The following is a 26,788-nucleotide window of genomic DNA, read 5'->3' on the forward strand; positions in this document are numbered from 1 at the left end:
CCAGCCCTGGGCCTCTGGGACTTCGGAGAGGACAGCAGAGCTCACCCCGGGGCCCTCCAGCCGCGCCCCTACTAAAGCTTGCGCAACAGGCTACGGCTCCGCGGACCCGGCTCGCACTGCCCCAGCCCAGACCCGTTCCTGGGGAGGAGGGAGCGGGAAAGGGGTGTGTCCCCGCTGCGTGCGGGGCGCAGAGGCAGGGGAGGGGCGAAGCTTAGAGGCGGCGCTGCAGCGCCTATAAAGTCGCCCTCCGCCGGGACATAAACAAACCTCGCCCGGCTCCCCGCTGTCGCACCGGAGCGCACGCCGATCTTTACTTCTCCTCAGTGTTGTCTCTGGGCGTTGCGCCACCACCCTAACCACTGGCTCCTTTCCTCTCTCCGTCTGATTTAGGTAAGCCTGGCACCCTCTTCCTCCCCCGCACAGGGACAGCAGAAAGGGGTTTCTGGGGAGTGCTGTTGGGGCGCTTAGCCCGCCCTTTGTGGACCGCAGGCTTCTGGAGCGAGCGCTACGGAGCTGCCAGAGCGTGGTGACCCAAAGGCGCGGGCTAGGGAAGGAACTCTGGGGCTCCAGCACCGCTGGAGTAGGGGTTTCGACTAGAGAAAAGGGCGGGGGAGACTGATCGCCGTCTGCTTTTCTTCTAACTGGAGAATCGGGGTCCTGGGGAGTCGGCGAACGTGCGCTGAGCCAGCGCAGAAACACCTGAATCGCGCTTCCTGGGGTCCTCCCAGAGGCACCGCTGGCCCCGTTGGCCCTCGTGCGTGCTGGAAGTGGGCGCAGGAGGTGCTAGGTGTGCGTGTGTTGGCGGGGGACGTCAGGATGACCGGGGAGGGAGCGGTTGCGCCGCGGGTGTAGATGTGGGTGGGTAGGGGTGAGCAGCGCTGGCGAAGAGGCTGGAGAAGGGGGAGTGGGTGTGTCTGGTTTCCAGACTGGGCCAGGAACGGAGTAGATATGAGGAGTAGATATGAGGGGCGGTGCCGATCCAGATCCTGAGCTGGGTGGTGCGTGTGAGAGAGGGCGTGTGTGTGTGTGTGTTTGTGTGTGTGCGCGCGCGCGAGCGCGCGCGCGCGGGGTGGGGGGGTCGGGGTGTGTTATGGCGCGTGCCGCACGCGCAAGATCGAGTGTCAGCTAGTGCCGCCGGGCAGGGTGAGTCCCCGAGGCGGCCCGGGGTAGGCGCTGTGGCGGCGCTGGAGAGGTAGCTTGGGCGCGAAGGGTCGCGCTGTATCTGGCGGCCCTTGAGCTGACTGCAGCTAGGAGTGTCGTCATTGTCGCCTCCGCCCACCCGCCCCCGCTTTCCTTCCCTCCTGTGTCTCTGTGGCCAGCCACTCCTGTGGTCCAGCGGGAAGAACAGCTGGAATTGCTCGGCTGTTCCCGGGAGATCGCCGCGGTCTCTGATTCAGCCTCTCGAGGAGGTTCGGGCAGGGGTGTGGAACGCGAGGGCTCCAGGGAAAACACGCTGTGACCTCCTCTGTCGGATTAGGAGCTGAAGCTGGGATTTAGGGGACCGCTTCCTCACCACTGCCATCTCCCCTCCTCCCGCGTCTGTTGACCCAAGCTGTCAGCTGTCCTAGCGTGTCCCCAGCGCCCCCTCTCTGGGTTGAACGTGGGAGATGCGTGTTAGAAGCAGCGAGCAGGGAGGGCCGGGTTATCTCGTCCCCAGAACAGCCTTTCCCCACCGTGTCCTGAGCACTTCAGTATGTTTGATTCCTTTAAGCTCCTGGGGAAGATGGAAGACTGAGAGTTGAGCTAGTGGCTACACAAGGGCTTTAGACATCCTTATATGCCAGTCAGCCAGCTCCACCTTCCTCCACGCCACCCAGGGAACGTGATATCGAAGTACAAGCCCTGTTCTTGGTATGAAAACGCAGCTTCGAGGCAAACCTTCCAGCCCGGCCTCCTCCTGTCTAGACATTCTGGAGTCTCCACTTCGTTTCACAAATGTGAATTGGAAGAAGCAAGGTGCAGCGGGAAACCCCGCCTGCCTTTAGGGGCTAGCCAACCACCAGCAGCAGGGGCACTGGCACGAAAGGCACAGAGCCTGATTGGCCAGGATGGCACCAGGTAGGGTTCAAGGAAGATGCCAGGGAGGGAGTAGTTCCAGTTGGTGATGAAAAACTCCAAAGGGAGGATGTTTAGGTATAAGCATTGACACTGGGTGTCCCCTGTCCTGTACCTTCTTAGCTTTGTGGGACCTTGTCTCTCCAGGAGGGTGAGTAGAACCAGGGTGGGGAGGAGGACTTTGCCTCAACCTGGAGCCTGGCAGCTGTCCCAGGAGCCAGCACCTAGGAAGAGTCCAACCATCAACAGGGAGCGGACTGTCCCCTTCCCTTCTGGTCCAGTAGGTGGGGTCCCAAGGAGGAAGGTGTGGGTGGAGGTGTTATGTTTGGCTATGGATCATGTATGGGGGCCTCCTCTCCTCAGAGAGTTCTCTCAGAGTGGCAAGCAAATCTGCAGTTGCAAGCCATTGATTTGTAATGGACCTCTCTGCACTTTGCTGATGGGAAGTGAGACCCAGAAACAGGGACACTTGTGCCAAAGCTAAGTGAGAACCAGAACTCCCCCTCTAGGCCCATTTCAGGATCTTCTGGTTAGCGCTGAACTAGATCTTTGTCTGTCTCCTGTAGAGACGTAAGATGAAATTAGCATTCCATTAAGAGTGTAGACAGGGCACTTTGAGGCAGGGGAGGCAGAATGCAGGGGGTATTTTAAAAAGTATAAATCAGATGTTTAGAGATTAGCCAAATCAGTTGAGTGGGAAAGGCGCAAGGACTGCAGCCCCTGTTGGTTGGCTTCACTGGTTGGGCTGCCCTTTCCAGGATAAATGGCAGAGCTGGTGGCTGAAACCCGCTGGCCCGAGCTTGCTTCATAGGGGCCAGAAAGATGGCATTATGTTTTCCTGATGGCCTGAAGCTGTATTTCTTCCTTGGAACCCAACTCCAGAGCATCTATCCAAGGCATGATTCAAAGAGCCTGTGGCTCAGCAGGAAAACCAGCATGTGACAGTCTCTAAGGTCCTAGCAGGGAGCCGGGCCAGACACAGCAGGAAGGAAGGCTGCGCAGGGTTGGGACATCTCTCTCCAGAGCAGCTGCTGTGTCCCCTTAACACCTTGTAAGACGGGGCTGTATTATCTCCAGCAAGTGGATGAGGAAACTGAGCCAGGAGAATCAGAGGCCTTGACTCTAGCCATGTGGCTAAGATGGGAGACCCAGACTTTGAACCCAGACAGTCGGTGTCGGAGTCCTCGTGCTTTGGCATGGAAACATGTTGGGGTGCCTGGAGAAAGCAGGCCAGAGTGAAAGTATAGAGAGGTAATCAGCCCTGGCCTCAGCTTCCTGGTCTGTAAAATGAGAATGACAGCCTCAACAGGATATGAGAATCTTGACTGAGCTGATACATGTAAACAGAAAAGTGCCCAGCAGGTGGGGAACACTGAGTAGGGGTGTCAGCCTTCTGGAACCATGTCCTGGGCAGTGTCTGGGGCCCCTTGTTCTAAACCTACCTAGGGCTGAAGGCACCTGCCCATGCTAGAGCCAGACTTGGACTGAACTCACAGCCAGGTACCCTGAAGGCAGGGTGTGAAGACTGTCCCAGAATGCTGGGGAGAGGAGAAGGAGGGAGTGGCCACACAGGCCATCTTGTGGCCTCTGGGTCTGGCAGTTAGTGGATGTTGGATGCTGGACGTACCTCGTGGACATGTTCTTCTTCTCAGGTTAGAAAACTGGGGCTTGGACAGGAGACTGCCCTGTCAAATGAGTGGGTTCAGATCAAGGTAGTGAGCTAGGCCCAGCCATTTCAGACTCCTGTGTTGCCCTCTAAGGCCACCTTGAAGGCCCCTGAGCCCATCCTTCAAGGATGGACTTGTTTCCTGGTTCCTGCTTGCGTCTGGTCCAGAGCCTGCTTGCCAACCTGTCTTCACCCTGGAGTGGAGCCGAGCTGTGGGCAGTCTCTGCTAAGCAGCCTGGCCTACTGTGTGTGGCCGGGTTTGTTCCCTGGAGAGCGCACAAACAGCAGGTGGACACCGAGACACTGCTGTTGGGTGTTGGTGTGGAGCTGAACTCTCCAGGGTAGGCCACGAATGAGGAGAATGGCCGAGAGTCAGTCTTGCCACCAAAGAATAGGAACTGATGACAAAATCGAGCCCACAAACAGTCTCTTTTGATGGGACGTGAATGCCTTGTCAGGAGTCCATCTTTGATCCTTCCCCCACCTCAGCCTGGGGAACCCTTTAAACAGGAGTGCATTTTAATCCCTCTGGAGCTTCGAAGAGAGAGGTGGGGTGCAGGTCCTCTTCCTCCCTCCCCGCCTCTGCCTGCCTTGACTTTCAAAGGTTCTGAGCACCCTGCCCCAAATATGGATGTGAGTGGGACTCTTGTGAACAGGTGACTCTGACCCTTGGTCTTCCCTCCTCCTTTCTGCAGAAGGAAGGTCCTGTGTTGGGTGACTTGAGTGTCCCCTGTGTCCTGGGATCATCACGGTGGATTAGGTTGTTTCTCTGCTTTTCCGTTCCTCCAACACAGGAGACCCTGGCCCCTGGTGGGGGTTCCTTTAATGCCGTTCAAAAGGAAGACTCCAAGTGTGAGGGGAATAACTTGGGCCACTGTGTGTCAGGAAGACGGGTGGGCCGTTCCCGAGGGTGGGAGCAGCGAGACCATCTGGGGGAAGGATCTTGTGGGCCAGGCCAGCATCTGATCCTGGGGACAAAGGGCCCTGTATGAGGGATCCATTTCCGCGTCCTGGGCTAACACTGGCTCTGTTTATCTCAGACCATCCAGCGCAACTCCCGCCTGTCCCGCAGATTCACAGAACAATCCTTTAAGAGACCAGTGTCCTCCTCCGGACTTCCAGTTACTGGGCTTGGCCCCTTGGACAGTTGTCTTCTCTCTGCCAAACCAGTGGCTCTGCCAGACGGCACTGCCAAGACTCCACTGAGAACCTCCAGGAAGGTCCGGTGTACTGCAGAGAAGGGGGTGGGCCTCTGTGGATTCCAGACCCTCCCTCTTCCTGCTATTGTGTTTCAGCTGCTCTCCTGACCTCTGGGTTCTGGGCTCCAGTGGAACCGGCAAAACTTTGGTTTCAGCTCCAGCAGGTACCCAGGGAATGCAGGCCATGCTGGTGATCTGACAGTGAGTGGGGCTGGGGTTTGTCTTCCTTGTAGTGATTTCTGGTCTCGTCTTTCAATACTGAGCAGTTCAGTGATACCTGCCAGGTTTCAGGCTCCACGCAGAGCACAGAGGCCCTAGAAATCCCTAGTCTGGAGGTCTTCTGCCCATGACCCTATACCTTTTTTTTTTCCCCCTGATTTCTCTCTCAGACTTTGAAAACCCAACCTCAATTCTTCCTTTCTCTAGTTGGGGAACTTTCTTGAGGGTCCAGCGAGTCCACCCATACTGTTTGCTTGGCTGATTACACAAGAAAAACACTGAGCGTTAAGGCTGCCAGCCTCCTCACCCTCCCCAGGGCCTCCTGTTTCCAAAGGTCCGAAAAACAGCAAGGGAGCCGGTGACCTGCCTTGGAGCTTGGCTTCAGAATCTCTTTGGCAAAGAATCGGCCAAATAATGTTTCCACAGTGAGGCTGGGGATCCTGGCACGTCCCAGGGCGGTCCTCCTTGGAGTCATGCAGAAATGGAACTGTTCTCTGGAACTTTCTGGGGGTTTCTATATGGGGAAGTCTCTGTGTCAGGCAAGAGCAGTATTGATCCTCCCTTCACGCCCTTTAAAGATCTGTCCTATAAAGAGCCCAGTGTACTGGAAAGAGCTCTGGCTGGTTTTCACGTGGCTTTGAAACCAGGCGTGTTATTGAGGGGGCAGAATCCAGGCAGGTGGCTGATGATGACAATCCGTGCACAAGCTGCCAGTGTCCCCTCCAGGTTTGTCCCCTGGGCTTCACTGCAGAACTCTGGAAGGCTGTGGGTCGCTTTCATTAAGCCCCAGACCTGCTCCCATGGCAAACCAGTGAGTTTGACGTTTCCCTTGGAGGGGAGGGGTCCACATTGTGACCCCGGGAAGTCCTGTGTCCCTCCTATTTGAGCCTCGGGCTGCCGTCTCTAGACTGGGCACGGTACAACCCACCTTCCCAGGGACTCTGAGGCGAACAAGTGAAACCGTGCAGAGGGAACATTTCAGAGCACTGCGGTTGCCAAGTCAGGAGGGCACCTGGGGGAGAACTGAAAGCAGAGGCTGTTCTGGGCGTTGTGAAGGGAGCATAGAGAAGGCTAAGATGGGTTTTGCCCCAAGTGGAGGCCGCTCCCCGTGGCTCAGCCGTGACTGTGACTGCACAGGCTGGAAGGAGACGCATGACTGTCCCACCCACCCACATGCCAAGTGTAGTCAGCCCTGGGACGCTGCGCTGCCACAGATGGAGGGAGGTCTGCTGTGTGTTCAGGGCACCGTGGTGTCATTGCCAGCGTTTCCCTTCAAGGTAGCTCCTACCTGTGCCAGCGTGAAGCTTGCCGGCTCAGCGCGTGTCCTACTCAGTGCCGGCGTGGTAGGCGGTGAGCATGCTGGTGCCCTGCTCTGGGCTGCTGTGATGCTTGCAGCAAATACAGACTGGAGAGCTCAGGTAGTGCCACAGAGGGGGCTCCTTTGGCTGTCTCTGCTGAATGCCCCTCAGTCCTACCCCATAGGGATTCCAGGGGCCCAAAAGCAGTTGCTCAAGAGGACAGAGAGTTTCCAAGAAATAGCTTGAGTTGGAGGCATGACAGAGCCAGGCGAAAACCTCAGGCTTAACAGGCAGGAGCCTGAGAAACTGAAGTTAACCTGGCCACAGCTGAGCTGAGCCCTGTGAGGGTCCCGGGCACGTGGCCCTTTGGCCTTGGTGTAGCACGTTCCTGCGGTTCCCATGGGCCCAACTTATTGTGCACCAGACAATTTCCACGGAATGTGCCCTGGGCATACCTGACCGATGGGGAACCTGAGGCCCAGAGAGGGCCTTGTCCGGAGTTATGAGGTGGTAAGATGGCAGGATTCCCGTGCCAAGGACTCCAAAGCCAGTGCACCTGCCACTTAAGACCTTTTCCTTTTGTTATTAAAAAAAAAAAAAACTATTTTTTCATGACTAGGGATTGAACCCAGGGACAGTCTACCTTTGCTGAGTGACATCCCCAGCCTTTTTTGTTTTCTCTTTTGAGATAGAGTCTTGCTAACTTACCAAGGCTAGCCTTCAACTTGCGATCCTCCTGCGTCAGCCTCCCGAGTCACTGGGCTTTCAGGTGTGCTCCCTCATGCCTCGTATTGACTGAGGCTTTCTGAGAATCACAGACGGTGTGTCCCTTCCGTCCCATAGGAACTGGTTAACTATTCCCGAGTGGTCTCAGATTCCCCAAGACACCTCTGAGACCCAGGCCTTGGGGTCACATGCTTGTCTTTAGGCAGATCCTGGTCTTGGCTTGGTTTGGAACCCATGAGTTCCTGAGAATCTCTGATGGTCTCTGGGGTCTGGTGCAATGGAGAGGTATTTGCCCAGCCCTCTGGGGCTTGGTCATTTGTTGATGGCCGTTGCTGGTGAGGAAGAGACATGGTGGTAGTTCAATGAAGGCTGGAGACTCCTGTGCTGTTTGCTAAACATCTTCCCTGTGATCCCCTTTTGCTGGGCCACCGTAGGGACTAACGGTGTAAAACACAGGTTGTCTCCATACATACCCAGGCACTCTCAGGCAACCAGGGAAGACAAGGACACTGATTAACTGAGCAGCAAGCAGTGTGCCAGCTTCAGTGCATCATTGTCTAAGCCCCTGCTGCTTCCTGGGAGCAGGAGTTATAATGTCCAATTTGCAGATGAGCCAACAGAGTCAGAGAGTCTCAGATCCTTGGTCAGGATCACATGCCGATGAAGGGCAATGCTCAAGTCTGACCCACCAGCCTTTCCCTTAGCTCAGAACAGCCTACCCCTGCTCTGATGTGGGTTTTCTGAATTCCTCTGAGTGGGCAGGTGGAGAAGGAAGAGGGTGATGCCAGCCAGTCTGTGGGATACCGTGGTGGCCTGAGCCCTGTTTTTGAAGTGGGGTTTTAGCAGAAGGAGACTGTCCTGACCTCATTCCCTGCCTCCAGGGCTCATGTCTGCTCCTTGGAGAACCTTGGAGAGGTGGGTGGCAGCTCCATGTCATTGTGCAGGTGGAGCAGGGAGCAGGGAGTCAGTGTCCATCCATGGTGCTGTGTGGAGTCTCTGCTGGTCACTTCACTGTGGCCCCTTTCTGATCCCAACAGCTAGGACTCTACAGGGAGCTGTGGAGGTGCAGGGGTGGAGTCTAGCACCTACCTCCTGTCTGCTGTTACTTGCTGGGCCAAGTGGCCTCTGTCAGCTGTAGGATGTGACCACTGAGTGTGGCCCCTGTGGGGGAGTGGGCCTAGAAACACCAGCCAGAGCCCCAACCCAGTGCATCTGGGTGGAAGGAGATCAAGCACCACAAAGTAGAGTTTTGTGCTGGAAGTGAGTTCTTCAGTGGTCTCTGCTCTTGGTTGGTGACCAATCCCAAGGGACAAGCAGAGTATGGGGAAGAATCAAGAGTATGCATTGGCTAGCTCCACCCTGGCCAGTCCTGCAGATGACCCTGTATGACCAGGACACTCATCAGACCCACGGATCAGCCTCCTCCTCTGTGAAGGGACAGCAAAGATGTGGTGGGGCATGCGGGGCGGGGGAAGGAACCACATTAAATAAGAACTGTGTCTGACAGACCTTCTCTGGATACCCGTTTCATGCCAGGCACTGCCAAGGTTAGCCCCTCCCAGCCAGGTCTGATTTGCGCCTGGAGATGTTTGGCCATGTCACGGGCACCTTCAGCTGTCAGGACTTGGGGGTGGGTTTGGGGGGGCCAGGGATGGTGGCTACACATCAGAGAATGCTCAGGGCAGCGTCCAGCAGGAAGAACTCTGGGGCCCCAAGTGTTGGTAGTGCTGAGTCCTAGGTCGCCGTGGTGAGGACAGCATCTGCCCAGTCCAGGAGAGCGCAGCCGCTGAGGGACATTCGGTCAGTGCACAGACCTGCTAAGTGAACCCAAGGGGGGCTTCCAGGGGCACAGGAACTGGGTCTGTGGGGACAGGAACTGGCTGTTTGTTCAAGGCAGAATCCTCAGACCTGTCACGCAGTAGGTCCCCATCAACAAAGTCTGCTTTTGTCTCAGCCCCATGTTAGGTGCTGGAGAACCCTACACAGGAGGAAACCTCTGATAGGCTACAGCCTTGAGGCCTGGCTTCCTGGGGCTCAGGGGCTCTGCAAGGGCAGCTCTGGAGGTGCAGGGCAGGGTGGGTGGGCAGGTCCTAGGAGGGGAGAAGGGCAGCTGCGGGGGAGGCTCCACGCCCTGTCCCCATCTGCATCCAAAGCACCTCTTTTTTTAAAATCTGGTTTTGATCTTTGTTATAACATTTCCTTTGGACAAAAACGTCTGAAAATAAAGTTTAGCAAGTCCTTTGGTTGGGGCATCAGAGATGCGGGAGGGGCTGGTGTTGACTGGCCATAGCCCAGGGAATGAGATGGGACAGCTGCTCTCTTTTGGCCTGCTGCAGGCTGACCATATGCTGGACCCCAGCAGCTGGAGAGTTCAAGGGGCAGAGGTCATCTGCTGGAGCCCCAGGTGTACACAGCCCTGTTCCTGGGGGCAGTGACCTAGAGGGGCAAACCTGGCAGGTGTTCTACCCCACCCCCGCCCGGGGTAGTTATGTTTATGAGCACACAAGCCCCACAGTATCTGTCCCTGAGATACAAGAACAACATTTCTTCTGCTTTATCCAGTCCCACTGTGGATATCAGAGTCCTTGGTTTGGCCAGGGTGTCAGTCAGGGACTGTTGACATTTTGGGTCAAATAACTCTGTCATGAGACTGCTGTGTGCATGGTAGGTTGGGCAGCTGCATCCCTGGCCTCTACCCACTAGGAACCAGTAGCAACCCCCAGTCATGACAATCAAAAAGTGCCCCAGACATTGCTGGAGGTGGCCTGGGACCAAGTCAGTCCTAACTGAGATACACACTGGGGGTCTCTGCCAGATGAGGCCCTTCCAGCTCCAAAGAGCAGATTGGCAAGGGCTTGGTATTTAAGAGTCAGCCAGCCACTGCCTCCTGTGCTGTGGGAAGCCAGGTCAAAAGAGGTAAAAGGGCTTTTCCCCACGTGTGCTTGGGAAGCAGAGGCTGAAGTTGCTCTCCTTTCCATTCTGAAGGAGGAGGAGGAAGCTGTGGAGGCTGATGTCATATTCAAATATGATGGAAATTTCTGGAAGCCACAGAAATCTGACCAAACTGGGCTGAACCACAGCATGTGCTGAGTCCTTACAGATGTAGAAGAGTTTTCAAGGCCTTTTGCTCTCGGGGGTTAGTGGCAACTTAAAAAAGGATTTAAGCTGGACGTGGTGGTACATGCCTGTAATCCCAGTGACTCAGGAGACTGAGGCAGGAGGATTGCAAGCTTGAGATGAGCCTTGGTAACTTGGAAAGACCCTGTCTCAAAATGAAAAAAAAAAAAAAAAAAAAAAAACGCAAAGGGCTAGGGATGTGGTTCAATGGTAGAGTGCCCCTGGGCGCCATCCCTAGCGTGCAAAAAATAGAAGAAGAAAAATGGGGTTTAAGTAAATGTATCCTGTACGCTACAGGAGCGAGTCCTGGTGGGCCGGGCACACGGTGGGCCGAACAGGGAGGTTCGGAAGCCCCTGTGAGTCCTGCAGTCCTTTCCCTTTTATCATGGGAGGTGGTGTTGGCAGGGCCCTGAACTTCTGGAAGGCTCTCTGGGCTGTGTAGGCGAGGCGTCCCACGGGCCAGGGTCTCGGGACCCTGAACGCGCTGAGTTAGCAAGGCTCACAGACCCTGGCTTTTCATGCCTCCTGCCTCCGAGCGGGCAGCTGCCAGGAATGCTCACAGACATAAAACCGACTTTGTTTTCAGAATGTTCTGGAGCATACTCCAAAGGCCGCATAAAGGCATTCCGGGGGGGGGGGGTGGTTATCCCCTGGGGAACAATCACGCTGTGGCTGCGGACCAGAGCACCCAGAGGTGAGCAGGAGCAGCCCACGGAATGCCATGTGCTGGCCTAGGCCTGAAGCCGAGTGGCCCTGCTCTTGTTGCTGGCCTCTGAGTTTCCCATGTCCCTGTGGACCCAGGAGCTGGCTCTGCAGAGGAGCCGGGGGCCGGGATTTCAGAGACTTACACTCTCTGCTCACATGGCATCAGAGGCCTGGGCAGCGGGGCCAGGCTCCCACCGGAAATGCAGCAGTGAGGGCTTGGGTCAGGCTGTTCCCACGGAGGTGCAGGGTCTGAGAGCCGGGCGGCCCAGCCCCCTTCTGTCGCTGGCTTCTCCTTCCCTAGTGCCTGTGACATTCCGGCTTTCCCCAGGACCCTGCGCCCATGTATTGGCAGTGACTTGCCTTTTCCAACTTGACTGTTGACCACAGAGTGAATGTCTGTCTGTCCAGCTCCCAGATGAAGCTGCAGACAGTATGCTTCTCGGATGTCACTGCCTGCCCAAGTCCCACCCTCCCAGGGGCCCATCAGTCAGCATCGAAGGCTGGACTGGAACTGCGCTCTGGGTGTCCTTTTGCAGCCCTCCTTCCTGGCCCTTTGGGACCTGCCCGAGTTAGAGCCAAGGAGTTACAGCCCTGCCCCCCCTCCACCACCTGGCTCTGCCTCAGCCCCCAAAGTGCTTCTGGCCTCGAAGGACCTCATTCTTCCCAAATCCGACTGCATGCTCAGGGCCCACCAGACCCTTGGCCGGGGTTTTCCCTGCTCCTTGCCTCCTCCCTCCTCCTGCATCGGGTGGCCCAGAGGGGTGCGCGCGTCTGCGAAGCCTGTTTCCCCTGCACATGACTGTGCCCCATGACGTTTCTTTCCTTTGGTTGTCAGTCGGGGGCTTTGGAATAATGTGAGGCTCCATCTAAAATGCCACCGGAAGTGGGTGGGCCTGGACTCTGCATGGGGAAGTGATTTTAGTCCAGGAAATCACTTTATTGGAAAGTAGTTGTGTCTGTGAGGCCAGGTTCCTCTCCCAGGACATGTGGGGAGAGCTGCCGGGCAGGGCCTAGCTGGCCTTTTGACCTTGGACGTGCTTCCTTCAGGAAGTGCTGACCTGTCTGCTTCCCCCCGCCAGCAGGCAGGTGACAACTCGGACATGTCTCGAGAACTACAGGACGTGGATCTGGCCGAGGTGAAGCCTTTGGTGGAGAAAGGAGAGGTGAGTTGAGATGCTCCAGGCTGTCCCTGTCACATACACATGTGTGCACACATAGGGACACACACATGCATGTGGACACACTCCCTGGCGCACACATGGGCACACAGCATGCACACTCGTGGGCATGGCACCCAGGCACAAGTGCACGTGTAGGTAACGTGCCCATGTGACCACATGTGTACCCCACGTGTGTACACATACTCACTGGGGTAGAGGCCCAGGTTCAAGTTCAATTTGACTTCTAAGTGCTATAGCACCATGGGCCCCTTACTGGCCCTCTGCCCTTCATTTGCCTTCTCCAGCCGCCCCCGTCTGACCTGTGGTTCTAGATCATGCAACATGGAGCCCCGTTGCCCTGGGTCTGCCTACTCCGTCCACAGCTGAGGGGTTAGAGCCACACACTCTGGGGCCACAGGCCTGGGTTTCAGTCCTGCCATGGCATCTTGCAACTTTGTGTCCACAAAATTGCAAAGTCCGAGCTGTCAGCCCTTGGGCTTGCTGTTACTGGGGTTTTGCCAAACCCCTGGGACAGAGGCCTCCTGCTGAGAGCAGAGTCTCCTGCCCCAGGCCAGCTGCCTGGTCTGTCCTGGGCTGATTGTTCTGAGATGGAGCAACCTTTCCGTGGAAAGTTTGAAAGCCTGTTCACATCCCGATTCTCAGACACTCACAACTGCTCGTTATGAGGCCTCGTTTTTAAAGTGTGGCAACTTAGGCTTAAGAATGCGGTTACTCTAAGGCCAACCAAATGCTTTCACAGATGATCATTAACATGCGTAGGCCATGATGCGCCCCATTTGACTGCGGCTGGTCCGTGGTGTCCTCCATAGCAGAGGAGGCAGGGTCTTGCAAAATGTGTAGTTACAAATGTGGGCCATGGAATCAAACCCAGGCTGCTGCCTTTGGTGACAGGCCTGGAGTTCCTGCAGGGCTGGACACGTGGCTGCTGGCTTTTGCCTCCTCACTTCAGGATCTTTTCATCACCAACCCGTGGGGCAACGGTCCTCATCCCCATTTTGCAGATGAAGGAACTGGTCTGGGGAGGGCCCAGACCTCTGGTCTGCCAGAGCCCGTTCAGATATGGATACAAGTAGAAATAGGAGCCAGGCCTGGGGAGGCTGCGGAGCCCCTGCTGACTGCTCCCGGGCTCTGCGGACCCTCTGTAGAGGGCCAGCCGGTGTCCACCACTGGCTCCGTGGCCCTGTGGCTGTGTCGCCACTTCAGCCAGGACTCAGTATCCAGGGCTTCCATCTGAAGATTTAGCCAGCCACCCATCAAAAATATTTTTAAGAAATATTTTAAAGACAAAGTTGGAACATGCCCAGACTTTTTATTATTCCCTAAAGAATTGGAGCCTAACAACCATTTACATTGCATTTACATTATAATAGGCTTTACCAGTCATTCAGAGATGATTTACGTATACAAGAGGATGCTCCTAGGTTATATGCAAATATATGATTTTATATCAGGGACTTGAGCATCTGCAGATCTGGGTCTCCATCGGGTTCCTGGAACCAACCCCTTTGGATACCTTTGCTGTTATAGCCCGACAGCAGCCATGGAGAGTGTGTATGTAAATGGGCTTGCTGTGTCCCAATAAAGCTTTATTTATAAAACAGATGGCGGTCTGCACTGTGCCCACCCCTACTGGACACTGCGCATGCTCTCAGCCATTTCTAAATCTTCACTCTAGGTCCAGGACAGTCTTTGACAGTCCGACAAAACCCTCCTCGAAGTACAAATACACATCAGCACGTCCCCTATGAACCACAGGAAGTGTGTTCTGTGTAACCACAGGGAATGGTGTGCTGCGCCCTGCTGGACTCACTCAAATGCATGTCGTAGGGACCCTCTCAATGCCAGTCCACAGAGAACCTGTGCTTCTCTTTGCCCTGCACAGGATTCCTCTGGGTTCCTCTGGCGGTGCCTGCTGTGTGGACATGTCCGTCTTTTCAACCCTTTGCCATTACAGACAGTGAATCGGACATGGGTGCCCTTGCTGTACCTGGTGTGCACACCACTTCCTATGTGTGCAGGCGCCGCTGGAGGAAGAACTCTCAGTAGTGGCTCTGCTGGTCCCCAGGGTGTGCACACTTTAGAACATCCGTTCAGGCCGCCTGTCGGTGTCCTCAGAACATCTTGTTCTTGAAGCAGGCATCAAAGAGCTTGTGGACTCTAGGTCATGTGCTCCTTCCTCCATCTCAAGTGGGCATTTACCTTGTCCTTCAGGGTGCAAATGGAAAGGGATTCCTTCCGGTTCCCTACATTGACTCAGCAAAATATTTTAAGTTTGATTTGCTGGTGGGAAGTTCTTCTTGATGTCTCTCCTCACTCTGGGCTATCACTGTGCTCCTGTTGACATTTTGAAAGTCAGAGGGGTAAAAAGATGTGCGCGCGCACACACACACACACACACACACACACGGCATGAGGAATCCTGTGCTTCCACCTGGGTTTGCTTCTCTGGCATGTTCCTATCCATAGCCCAGGAGACAGGAAACTTCTTGAACCCCCAGCAACTGGCCATCTGTTACTACGCAGGTTTGAGTCCCAGTTGAGGGGGCCCATTCTGCTTCCCTGGCCTCCTGTGTCTTGTCTCCGCTGAGCCCTACTTTCCTGGAGGCTGGTGGTGGGTTGGGCTGGGGCTTGGGTTTTGGGAGAACATCTGGATTCCCTCCCTGGGTCTGGAGAAAAGCATCTGGCCACATTTCTAGGAAACCCAGCCCAGCGAGACCCCGTTCCTCCTCCACGCCGCACTTTCAACGGCTCTACCGGCCACAGGGAGCCTTTCCCTATCTTCCTGGACCTTTCTTGCCTCTGAAAGCTCTGGTGAAAGATGGAATTTAGGCTGAAATTTACAATTTTTAGATCAAGGGAAATGCTTCGAGGTTTTCAATCTCCTTTCCATTTATGAAGGACTGCACTTTAATCCAGAGGCCAGACAGTGGCAGCCGTGGAAAAAAGAGGCAGGTTTGAGTTTTAAAAGTGAAGCCGGTGCATGGAGATAAGGGGACCAGTTAATCACCACTTTGCGTTCCGTAACCACTGAATCCTGTGGTCAGCTTAGACCTTCAGATCTTTTTTCACCAAGGCTGCCGTCAAAAAGGAACCCAACCAGTGCCTCTGCTTTTCTGTTGGTCTGCTATTCTTTGAGATGAAAAGGAATATCTCTCTTTGTAAGAGCGAGGGGGCCTTACAGAGGACGGAGGGTGGATAGCAGGACATGTGTGTTCCAACATTATTTCTGTAACAAAGGACCCTAGGAAACTGACCACCTCTCATGTGTCTTGTCTCCACAGACCATCACTGGCCTCCTGCAGGAGTTTGACGTTCAGGCAAGTACAGGGTGGGGCTCCTCCCTGTCCCCTGCCCCCTCCCCTCTCCTCTCTCTCCGCTGGTCTGAAGTGGATCTCTGTTCAAACACTGGGGGCCGGGGAAGAGGGGGAGGCTGTCAGCCGGTCCCACACTCCACTGCTTCTCCAGGGCAGAAGCTGGCCTGAGTGCTGCTCGAAGAAACAGGAGCAGTCAGTTCCCCCAGGACAGGTCAGGCGCACAGCCATGGGCAAACGCAGGGAGATGAGGGACCCTGTGACCTTGACTCTGGTGTCACGAGAGAAGAGGTGCCTCTGGAGAAGAGTCCGAGACGTTCCCGGGGGGGGGGGGCTTGCCTCAGGACAAGCGGGGTCTTGGCGTCCGTGACAGGAAAGAATTGCAGCTGGGCCAGTGGGAGGCGTGGACGGGGCACATCTAGCAAAGCAGGCGCACACTCCAGGGAGGAGGTGGCCGTCTTGAGAGTGAGAGGTGCGGTTTGGGGTTCCCTGGTCTTCTTTCAAGGGACACTTGGGTGGCTTGGGAAGGTAAGGAGTGACCCCAGGTGGGTTCTGGTGTCTGGGGAGTCCCGGGCCCTCCGGCCGACGTGGTCTTCATTATCTGATCAGTAGACAGTGTGGAAAGTTCCTGAAGCTACAGGTTCCTCAAGATACCGAGTTTCTCTTTGCTTAATTGATTGATTGGGGGTTAATTAACAGTGCACAGGCAAGTTTATCGCTTTTCCAGGAATTTGGGAGTGAGAGGCCTGGAGAGGTGACAGGCCTGGAGAGGTGACAGGTCTGGAGAAGTGCGCAGACTTCTGGGTGAAAATCTTGGTTCCTGTCCTTTCTCTCTGCCTCCTTCCTACCCATTTCTCACTCCTTCTGTCCTGCCTCACTAAGGGCCATCGACCTGGCCTTCCCTGGGGTGCCGACCCCGGACTAGAGCCGGCTGTGTTGTGCCCATCTCGACCCCACCTCCTCTCACAGGGCTCCTGGCTCTGAGCCTCCTGTCTCAGTGACGGCTCGCCCTCCCCATCCACCCACAGCCAGGGAACCCGCATTATCTCTGGAAGGAGCGGAAATGCAGGGCGGGTGCTGGGGGCAGTGGTTAGCGCAGGTCACTGGGGCCCTGAAGAGCTGCTCACAGTGCAAGGCCTTTGAGGGTCAGCCTGGGCTGACCACCCCGACCTCAGGCTCTCGAGCCGCTGGCACGGGTCGGACACCTTGCCCTCTGTGTGGTCATTTCTTTTCTTCCAAGGACACCCTCATGGCTGTGCAGCCCCAACATCCAGAACATGTGCCAAGCCCCACTCTGCCCCGGGCCCTGGACCTCTAGGAGATGTGGGGCCCCTCAGCACAGCAAGGGACACCCCACTGATCCCTGGCGCCCAGTAAAGTGGGACGCCTGTGTCCATGGTTAGAGCAGAGGAAGCTGAAGCTCAAAGGGGTCAGGCAGCCCAGCCTGCGGTCCATAGCTGGCCCAGCACCCCGTGGGCTTTTCCCATAAAAATGTGCTTTTGCAGTCCCCGTAAAAGAGTGGGGGCCTAAGTCAGGGGCCAGTCTCCTGCTGTTCAGGACTCAGGCACTTGTGTCCCTTGAGGAGTGACATGGTGGGCCGTCACTAGACGCTGTCATCTGTTCCAGTGAGTGCTTCAGCCTGGGCCCCTCCTCGCTGTCAGGGGTGCCTGGGAGGAGGCTGCCCAGAACCCCTCCTCCCCCTGTCTCATGGAGCCAGGCTGTGCCTTGGCTGTCCCAGCCTGTCCCGGCTCTGCAGCTGGTGAATGCAGGCCAGGGCTGGTTTCTCTGCACGCTGGGAACAAGGAAATGAGCCGCTCACACTGAGAGCCTGGCTAAGGTCCCTCCTCTCAGTCAGCAAGCTTCTGGGCTTTTCTGCACCTGGTTATCTTCCACCTGTGGATTATCATCATCATCATCACACACCATGATAGCCAGTGCTTCTGAGCACCGACTATGTGCCCAGGGCTGTTACAACTTGTTGTATTTGATTTCTTTAATGAAATGCACTTATTTGATCTTTGCAAGACTCTGGGTAGGGAGCTTCTGGTGTCATCTCTTACAGCTGGGGAACCTCCAGGTTACCCAGGCCGTGACCTGGAGAGCTGGAGTGTGGAGCGCTCCCTCTCCCCTGGCTTGTTGGTCCTTCCTCCAGGGCTGTCTCAGACCCCACTGGAATTCAGGGGCACACCCACAGCTCACAGGCAAGGACACCCTCTCCAAGGTGACATGGGAACCCACCCGCTGTGCCCTGTACACACAGCGGAGATCTCAGCTGAGTCTGCAGGCCATCCGAGCTGCATGCAGAGACAATTGGAAGGCCCAGCCCACCCCCTGCAGGGGCGGGAGCTGGCTCAGGGAGGGGATCCTGGGGTCTAAGAAGGATCTGGGTCTGGGGACGGGGTCCAGATGGGACAGCATTCTCCCTCCCTCTCCTTCACCTTCCGCTGGCTCTGGCTGCTTTACTCTCTGAGCCCCGGGGCCATCTGCTCCAGCTCCCTGCCATGACCTGGAATGTCACTTTGTGGCCCTTTGTGGAGCATGAGACTCAGATCTTGCTCAAGGAGGGCAGGTCTCATGGCGGCCTCCAGTTCCACTTGTACTTGAGAACAGAAGAGTCAGAGTAGGGAAGTGAGCCGCCCAGGCCACTCATCAGTGACTGGGGCAGGTTGTGCCAGACCCTGGGCCTCCCTCTCCCAGCCCCAGACGCCCCTGGCAGCCTGCACAGATGCCCATGAGGTTAGCGACTGCTTCCTGTGCCCGGCATTGTACCCAGGGCTCCCAGCCGGTATCTCTGCCTCAACAGTGGCACGAGAGGTGCCATCTCATCTTTGTTCAGGGGAGATTGAGGCCAGCGTGCTAGGACTGGAAACCATCTCCAGGTTCGCCTGCTGGGAAGCGAGCTCATGTTCTCCTGTGCCTTCCTGTGCTGAGGCCTGGCTTCCCCCGCCATCCAGAGCTTGATCCTGCCCATCGATATCTCTCCGGACTTGGGACATGTGCAGGTGCTCAGGGGGATTGGAAGGAGACGGGATCGGCCTGAGGGATTCTAGGTTTATCTCATCCAGATATTCAGAGTCCAGTAGGCGAAACTGAGGAGCGGGCAAGGGGAAGTCATTGACCCAGGGCTGCTCTAGGGCCGCTAGGAGTTGTGACATCTGATCCTGCTTCTAATCTCTCTTCTTTTTTGCACCCATGACCCAGAGCAGTTAGAGCTGTAGAAATTGCAGCAGCCACTCCCGAAGCCCTAGATGATCTACGAGGTCTGTGGACTGTGCAGAGCTTAGATGGGCAGCCCCAAGGGCCATCTGATCATCCAGGGCCAGGCTGGGCCTCCCCAGCCTCTGTCTGATAGGAGCCACCCTATGTCCTCTGTCACAGAGTGTGCCTTGCAGCTGGGTGTGTCTTCCTGGTGCTGTGGTTGTCTATCCTCCTGAGGGTCCAGGTGGCGACCCAGGGCTAGGAGAAGTGGACTGAAAGCTCCAGGGACCCAGGCATATTGCTTCACTTCCCTCCAGCCTCAGTTTCCCAATCTGGGAAGTGGGAAGCCACTCTAGCCTTGCTGAAGTGGCAGTCCGGGGGACGGTGGTGTGACTTCCACATGAGTGCCATTGGGAACACAACACTCCTCCCTACCCACTACTGTGGGTTTCCCCGGTTGTTTTATTGTGGCAGATTACATGGAAATGTGTCCTCTTAACCATTCTTAAGCATACAGGGCAGTGGCCTGCAGTGTCTCACGGGGAAGGCCATCACCACTATTCATCTCGGGGGCTTTTCACCATGTGGAGCTGAAACTCTGCACCCATCCATCAAGGACACCTGTTCCCTGCCCAGCCCCTGGCAGCCACTTCGAAGCAGCTCCTGCAGATGGCACCGTGCTGTGCTCATCTTTGGAGACTGGCTCGTTTCACTCGGCCCCATGTCCTCGAGGTCACCCCTGTGGTAAAGTGTCAGAACGTCCTTCCTTGATGAGGCCCTGCGTCCTCGTTCATTGCTTATCCAGTCATCCATTTCTAGACGAGTGGGTGGCTTCCACCTCTGGCTCTGGGTGTGGACCCAGGTGTGCAATGACCTATTCTAGACTCTGCTTTCCGTCCTTGGTAACTAGAAGTAGGATTGCTGGAATATGGTTACTGCAGCTTTTTAAAACCCTGCAATACAGGAGACAGGAAGACTCCAGGAGAGTGAGGGAAGCCCTGGGCCCAGTCTGGCCTAGGAGGCATGGTCTTCCTGGTGCTGGGAAGGCCTTCTTGCTGTGCCGCTCAGTAGCTTGGGAAGCACTTGATCTGTTTCTTCCTGCAGTCTGGGGAAGCTGGCAGAGCAGAGCAGGCTGATCTGACAGTGGCTCAAGGTGTGGGGGGCAAAGAAACTATACCCTCAGGACCCTGGGGATGTGGGGGCCCAGGAGGAGCCTTCTGAAGGGGCTGACTGGTCAGGAAGGGATTTGCAGGCCTCCTGCCTCAGGCCTGGGCTGGCCTCTTGGTTCATCCTGCCCTCTCCCCGAGGGCGGGCATCTTCCTGTTGTCATCCTTCCTTCCCTTCACCAACGCCCACTTTGTGACTGGTCTCAGGTGCTGAGGATACAGTGGAGATGTACAGGAACAGAAATTCCAGAAGAATAGCTCCACGTTCATGAGTGCAGAACGTGTTCCCTGTGCTGAGCGCCTCAGGCCCCGATGGAGAGCCTCAGCCACCCAGCTGGGAGGGGAGGGCTGGGTTTCACCTCCAGCACGTGCTTGAGACCCGTGCTCGAGTCCCCTCGGCGGAGACAAGCACACTAAGCTCAGCGGAGCAACAGGGCAGCTTCAGCCCCAGAGGCTGCTTGAGACAATCTGCCGCTGACCCCCAGCCAGGAGGTGGGAGAGAGCAGGCGGGCACTGTCTTAGGCCAGGGCCGGGGGTGGGCAGCAGAGCTTTTTGAGAGGTGACATTGAACTGAGACCTGAGGGTAGATGGACCCAGTCATGCGACAGGAGCTTAGATCATTGCAGGCTGGGGCAGCAGCCTCTGCCTGGGCCCCTCTGGCCTGAATTCCGAACCTTCCAAGGACAAAGAGGGGTTAACTTTTGAGCTGCTAATAGGCTCCCTCTCACCAATGAATCACAATATTTGAGCTGAATCCAAGCTTGAGTGACACTGAATGAAGATTATTATAAGAAGATATTGGGATACACTGATCTCATCTGGCTGTGGCTCACAGACCTGGTTGACTGGTGATATTAATGAAGGTCTACCCCAGATTTTCAGGTGGTGACCATGAACACCGAGTCTCCACTCTTCGGTACGAGGTCAGTGTAGGGTTTCCTTCACTAGGGGCCATTCAGTGTCACCAGCAATGCCTGCTGGCCCAATGGGATACTGCCCACAGGGTTGGGAGCTGAGGGTGATGGAGCAGGGTCATGGTGTCTGGGAAGTGTTTCTGCCCAGGGACTGGTCAGCTGGTTCTGACCTCAGCATTCACACAGGGGCCCCAGAAAAACCACGGGCCCTGGCCTTCGGTGTCCTCTGACTGGCCACTGTGCCCAGGGCTTGCCTCACTCTCTTGTGTAGATTCCTGGGACATGTCCTGTCACCCCCAGTTTATAGGGGAGGAAACCGAGGCTTCCCCATGGCCAGCAGCGAGGGGGCCCTGCCGATGCCAGCTGTCTGAGCCAGGACTGGTCTCTGGCCCCTGGGACCTCACTGTGGTCCAGACCTGGGAGGGCCAGCCAGCCGGCAGGACTTGGTGCCCATTGCCCTCTGCAGTTTCTCTTCGGACATCTGGAGTATCATTGTGTCTTACGTTTAATGCGTCGAGGATTCCGATCGCTGCTCCTTAGCGGCCAATTGCATGTATCTCTTCATCACGATGGATGCCCTGTCTCTCTAGCCAGGTCCTTGGGGTTGGAGACGAAGGAATGTACCTGCTTTCATCTCTAACAGCAGCCCAGGTCATTGCTTGACAAACAGCTGGTTTCAGCATTTGAGCTATCACAGCAGACTCCCTGTCCTTCCCTTTCAGCTTTTAAATGTTGCCGTGAGTCAAAACACACACCCTGTAGGCCGGAGCTCAGCCGAGAGAAGCTGCTGATTGTGTGCTGCTCATCTTGACAGCCCGTTCAAGAGACAGCATGGGTGCCAGAGGAGATGGCCCGTGGCCTTCTCTCCCCTTGGCTAGCATCTCCTTAGGGGTCTGTTGGTCTGGGACTTGTCCCAGGGCAGATTGGTCGGTGGTGCATGTGAGGTTCTTCCAGCTGCTCTCTGACCCTGCATCCCATTCCGGAGCCCTCCTGTACCCTGGGAGGCCGCTGGCCTGAGGGGCCACACTACAGGAAGGATATGTCTGATCCAGTCTGCTGAGAAGGCTCTGGCCTCAGGGTCTAGGCAGTTGTGTTTACAGGTCTGATGAGGGGAAGGTTGGGGTATTTGCGGCTCTGATTTATTTTCTTTGGCTAGAATTCCATGACCCAGACCATCAGAACTGGCAGGTGCCTTTGAGATGGTCCAGCTCTAGCCCTTTTGCTCCAGAGGAGGATCTCATCTGGATCACCTCATCTCTAGGCTTCCTGGACAGGGTGGGAGGTATTGTCCTCCTTTGCAGACGAGAGTGCAGGTTGGTAGATGTGTGGGGAACTTGCCCTGTGATTGCCCTAAATTTAGGTCCAGCAGACTCCTGAAAGTGTAGCCTCATGGAAGTGGAGGGTGATGGATCTTGGGCATGAACTGCACCCCAGAAACAGTGCTGGGGCTCCACCAGGCCCTCTCAGCTGGCCCCTGCAGCAGCCTTGTAAGGGAGTTATTGCATCCCACAATATAAGTGCCAGGAGGACTTAAGGGATCTGCCCCGTGTCACACCGTGAGGAGAAGATGGCGGAACGCTCAGCCCCAGGCCTGAGCAGAGTCCTACAGTGAGTTTCTGGGAAGGAGCGGCGGAGCTGCCTGCACTACCCACAACTCTCCCCCACAGGCGGAGTGACTCCCTGTGGCGCCCCGGTCGCCTTTTCTGTTGGATTTGCTCTTTCTAGTTCTTTCCACCTGCGTTATTCAGATGGATTGATTTGATTTGGTTTCCATGGGAATCGTGTTTGTGTGCTCACCAGGGCTCTCTGGGAAATGAGCTGATGCTCGCCACAGGGCCTGGTGTGGGGAGAGGGGCAGGGGCAGCACAGCTGGTGGGCAGGCCTCCCAGGTCTGGGTCCAGGAAGTATGGTCCCTGTGGGGGGCTGGTTCTTCCCCCTTCCCTGGACACCCATCAGCTTGCAGGGAAAGCAGACACAGTGGACCTTCTGCTGACCCTGTTCTGTGCACAGCGTTCCTTCTTGTTTGCCCCCTAAGTGAAGGTGTGCAGATCGAGACAGAAGCTAGGAAATCCCAACCCACCCATTCCCTGTCCCCCGCCCCCGCACCGCCCCACTTCCTGGCAAAGCCTCCAGGTTGTGCAGCAAACCCGGGTGACAGATGGCAGCAGCTCTCATCTGGATCAACGTAAAATGAGGCTTTGAGAAATAAACACGGGCTGCCGCTTCTCCCCCCTTCTGTGGGTTCCCCGGATGCCCTCCTGCCGGAATGGAAGGGCGCCTTGGTCACCAGGTGCCTGGGTGGACTCAGAGCTGGGTCATCGAGGTCTGTCCAGGCTCTGACACACGGACCAGTGTGTCATCCCGAGTGTAGCTCCTGTGCTTTCCTTTATAGTGTGGCTGCTAAATCCCAGAGGAGCATCTTATCCGTGCTCCAGGTAGGAAGAAGGTGGAGGGGCAAAGGAAAAAAGTTCCAAGGTTGATCCTTAAAACAAACGAACAAAGCTCTCCTTGAAGCCCCAGCAGGTTCTGCTGACATTCTATTGGCCCAAACTGGGCCTTCTGACCACCTTGTCTCCAGGTGCAGTGGTCAGAGGGGTGTCCAGACCCAGCTGCGCTGACCACCTGCTGAGCCTCCCTGGGGTCTGCTTTCAAATCCTTTAACCGAGGGAGGGCGTCTGCCTCGGAGCTGACCCTCATGGCCTTTCACTCGGCCTGGGCCTGGGCCTCCTACCCCATGGCGTTGGTCCCCCTTTCTCTTTCCCCTCGTCCCAGAAAGATTTTGCTGCTGGTTCTTTTCTCCTCAGGGAGTGGAGGTCTGCAGGGTGGGTCCCAGCTGTATGTGGTGACCCCAGGCAATGCCCTTCTGCTCTCAGCAGCCTGCTGCCCTGCACTGCCCACTGGGGGGACAGTGTTAGAGAGCACTGAGGATTGAAGGGGGATGCTCCAGGTGTCCCCATGGGCCTGCACGGCCTGGAGGGGCCAGATGTGGCTGTGGGAGCCTGCCTTGAACATTTGCATGTGCCCTGGCACCCACCTGCAGCCTCAGCGGCTGTCTGAATGCTGCCCTGGCAGTGTGGGGCAGTGGTCACCCCGAGTGGGTGGCTGTCCTCTGCCAGTGCTGCTGAGATCCTCCCCTGCTCCCCGGCTCCTCCCTGGGCCTCCTTCCTGCTCCCAGGAGTGCCCACCTCTCCTCACTGTGGACTCAGGAAGAGCTGGGAAGATGGGGAGGGCGAGCTGGCTTATAAAAGGTGGTGGGGTAAGTTCCCGCGCTCTCTGCAGCCCTGTGATGGGCCTGGACTCCAGGCAGGTCTGACGGGCCACCGGCCACCGTCGGCTTTCCTGGCCTGGCTTTCCATAGGCACCTCCCACTCTGGCCACACTGTGGCCCCAAAGCTTGATTGGCAGGGGAAGGGTGACCGCACGCACCCTCTGACTGACAGCCTGGGTAAGCTGTCATCCTCTTAGAGCATCTGCCTGGGCCCGCTGAGAGGAGGGGATGATGGAGGGTGCGGCCGCTGGTCTCCACAGCCCCGGATGGTCCAGCCATTTGACCTTGCCCGTCATGGTAGTCATCTCTAGAACAGCTGTCTGTGATGACTGACGAGGAGGGCGACACTGTGACACAGTGTCTAGGTCCCAGTGGTGGTTTGAGTCCCGGGAACAGCTCTGGGGAGCAGGCAGGCTCCTTACTGACCTCCGTTTACAGTTCAGGGAAGAGATTCTCAGAGGAAGTCCATAATATGGCCAAGGGCACGTGGTGGATGTGTCGTTAGGGTTAATGCCACTCAACAGCAGTGACCTCACCAGGAAATGTTTGCTGTACCTGCTGACACCTGGAAGGCCTAGTCCAGCCTGCCGTGAATGTCACCCGCCCAGGTTCCTCCCTCTTCTGTCACCCTGAGTGTAGCTCCTGTCTTTCCTTTATAGTGTGGCTGCTAAGTCCCCAGCATCTTATCCGTGCTCCAGGGAGGAAGCAGGTGGAGGGCAAGAGGAAAGTTCCAAGGTTGGAACTTAAACAAACAAAGCTCTCCACGAAGCCCCAGCAAGTTCTGCTGACATGGTCTTGGCCAGCTGAGCCTCTGACCATCTTCTGATGCCGGGGAATGGGGAAGGGAATTTTACCAGGCACAATCTGTGGGGCCCACAATTGGAATTCTGTTGCCAAAAGGAAGGGTCCGGCTGTTTGGGATGACCACAGCAAGAGTCTGCCGTGGGTCACGTGGGTCGCGGCGCTCCCTCGCCAGGAGGGGCAGCCGGAGAGATGAGATCTTCAGGGTAGGAGTGGGGGGCAGTGTAGACCGCAGCAGCAGGTGCCGTGCCTACTGCTTGCTGGCTCAGGCAGTGTAGATGGCGTCAGTCCCCAAGAGTCCCTGCAGCTTTAGCAGAGCCCAGGAGAGGTGTTATCGCTCCATCCTGGAGCTGCCAGGGCTGAAGTCACATAAATGTGGGGAGCCTGCTTGTGGCCCCCTTTAGCGAGTCCACTGTGGATCGCGTGTCAGGCCTTCCGGAACTCCTTCTTCACGTAACATCTGGCACTCTGCACAAAACAGGGATGTAGAGAGAGCAGGCTTTGAACTTGGACTGTCCAAATCCAAGTGGGGCTCAAGGCCCTCCTCACCACTCCTGCTGTGCAACCTTAGACAAGTTTCTCCACCTCTCTCAGCCTCAGTTTCCTCGTCTGCGCAGAACAGATGGCTGTTCCCTGATGGGTCTTTGGGGATTTGCTGAGCCAGCACATGTAGGATGCTCAGGCAGGGCCTGGGGTGAGGAGCCTTGGCTGAGAAGGTCCTTACCGCCACCGCCACCGCCACCACCTGCACCTCGGGAGAGCAGCCCTCTAGGGTCTGGCTGATCAGTGGATGGAAGATCAGGGTGGCCTGGCTTTTGTCTGGTACCTTCCCAGCTGGTGAGGCCCCTTGAGCAGGGATTGTGCAGTCTGCCTCTGAGCTGCAGGGCAGCTGAGGATGGGTTCTGGTTGGTGGAGGAGGGGGTGTGTGTTCCCACCATGGTCCCCGCCAGGGGTGCCTTCCAGGGAGCCCGAGCCAGGTGTTCCCCCATCAGGCTGGAGGACATGCAGAGCGTCCTGCGGTTGTGGCCGCCGGTTTCTGGTGGCGGCTTGGGTTTCTGGTGCCTCGTGTCGGTGAGATCGTGGGAGATATGACAAGTTCCTCCCTGCAGGACAGTGGGTGATTGATCCCCACAGGGACAGGAGGACAGAGCGTTCCTTTGGGACTGAAGAGGACAATGGTGTGTGTCTGTGGCTATTTTCATTCTCCCATTCAGTCTCAGACGCAGTCTTCCTGGTTTTGGCTGATGGAGAGCGTGCGCCAGGGCTGGCTCAGAACCGCCTGAGCACAGTGCGTAACGTGGGGCACAGGCTGTGGCGCCCAGGCACCCCAGCACCCACCTCTCTTCCTCCTCCTCCTTTATGTGTGGGCTGGTGGACCTGGACCTCGCCAGGGATGATGGGGGCCAGCAGACCCTTGGCACAAGGACACAGGACCCTGCAGATAAAGGCCCTAACCTTGGTTCTTCCTCTGCAAGCTGGTGACCTTGGGGAAGTGCCCTAGGTCTCTCCACCCATAGCATTGGTCTGCAGGTGTTCCTGCGGCTGTGTGTCAGGTACTCTTCCCTAGGGCCACATGTGACCAGAGGTAGCCTGCACCTTGTGCCCCAATCTCATTTCCACTTCCTGAGCCCCAGGCCTTTGTCCTTCCTAAGAGGCCAACCATGGCGAACGCCTCTTCCTCCAGGACCTGCTCAGGCACAAGGTCGGGCAGGCCGAGGCAGTGGCCATGGCGATGACCTCTTGTGCTCCCTGGTGAGGGTGAGCCAGGTGGGCTGTGCAGACGCTCCCTGGTCCTGGGTGTCCAGAAGGACTGGATGAGTGTGTGGCAGTTTGGAGAGAGGCGCTGGAGAGTGGATCCAGAGGGGACTGGTGCCCCGTGGAGGATGCACAGGGATACTGCGGACATTACCCAGGGCTCCAGAGGCTCTGCCAGAGGACACTGAGCCCCTCTGCATGCAGATGGC

General features: G+C 56.6%; 1 protein-coding gene across 2 annotated transcripts in view; it reads left to right on the top strand.

The window, feature by feature from the left end:
• Positions 1-277: 277 nt before the first annotated feature.
• The window catches only part of Ndrg1 (N-myc downstream regulated 1), a 50,612-nt gene continuing 24,101 nt past the window's right edge, over positions 278-26,788 (top strand). The window contains exons 1-3 of one of the 2 annotated variants that reach the window (XM_026407650.2): positions 278-390; positions 12,065-12,148; positions 15,448-15,483. In XM_026407650.2, coding sequence (XP_026263435.2) covers positions 12,086-12,148; positions 15,448-15,483 — 99 coding nt within the window. In that variant the 5' untranslated portion in view covers positions 278-390; positions 12,065-12,085. The remainder of the gene's footprint in view (positions 391-12,064; positions 12,149-15,447; positions 15,484-26,788) is intronic. The other variant, XM_026407657.2, reaches the window with a different exon arrangement.

This window comes from Urocitellus parryii, chromosome 7 (assembly GCF_045843805.1).
Source record: "Urocitellus parryii isolate mUroPar1 chromosome 7, mUroPar1.hap1, whole genome shotgun sequence".
Classification (NCBI taxonomy): domain Eukaryota; kingdom Metazoa; phylum Chordata; class Mammalia; order Rodentia; family Sciuridae; genus Urocitellus; species Urocitellus parryii.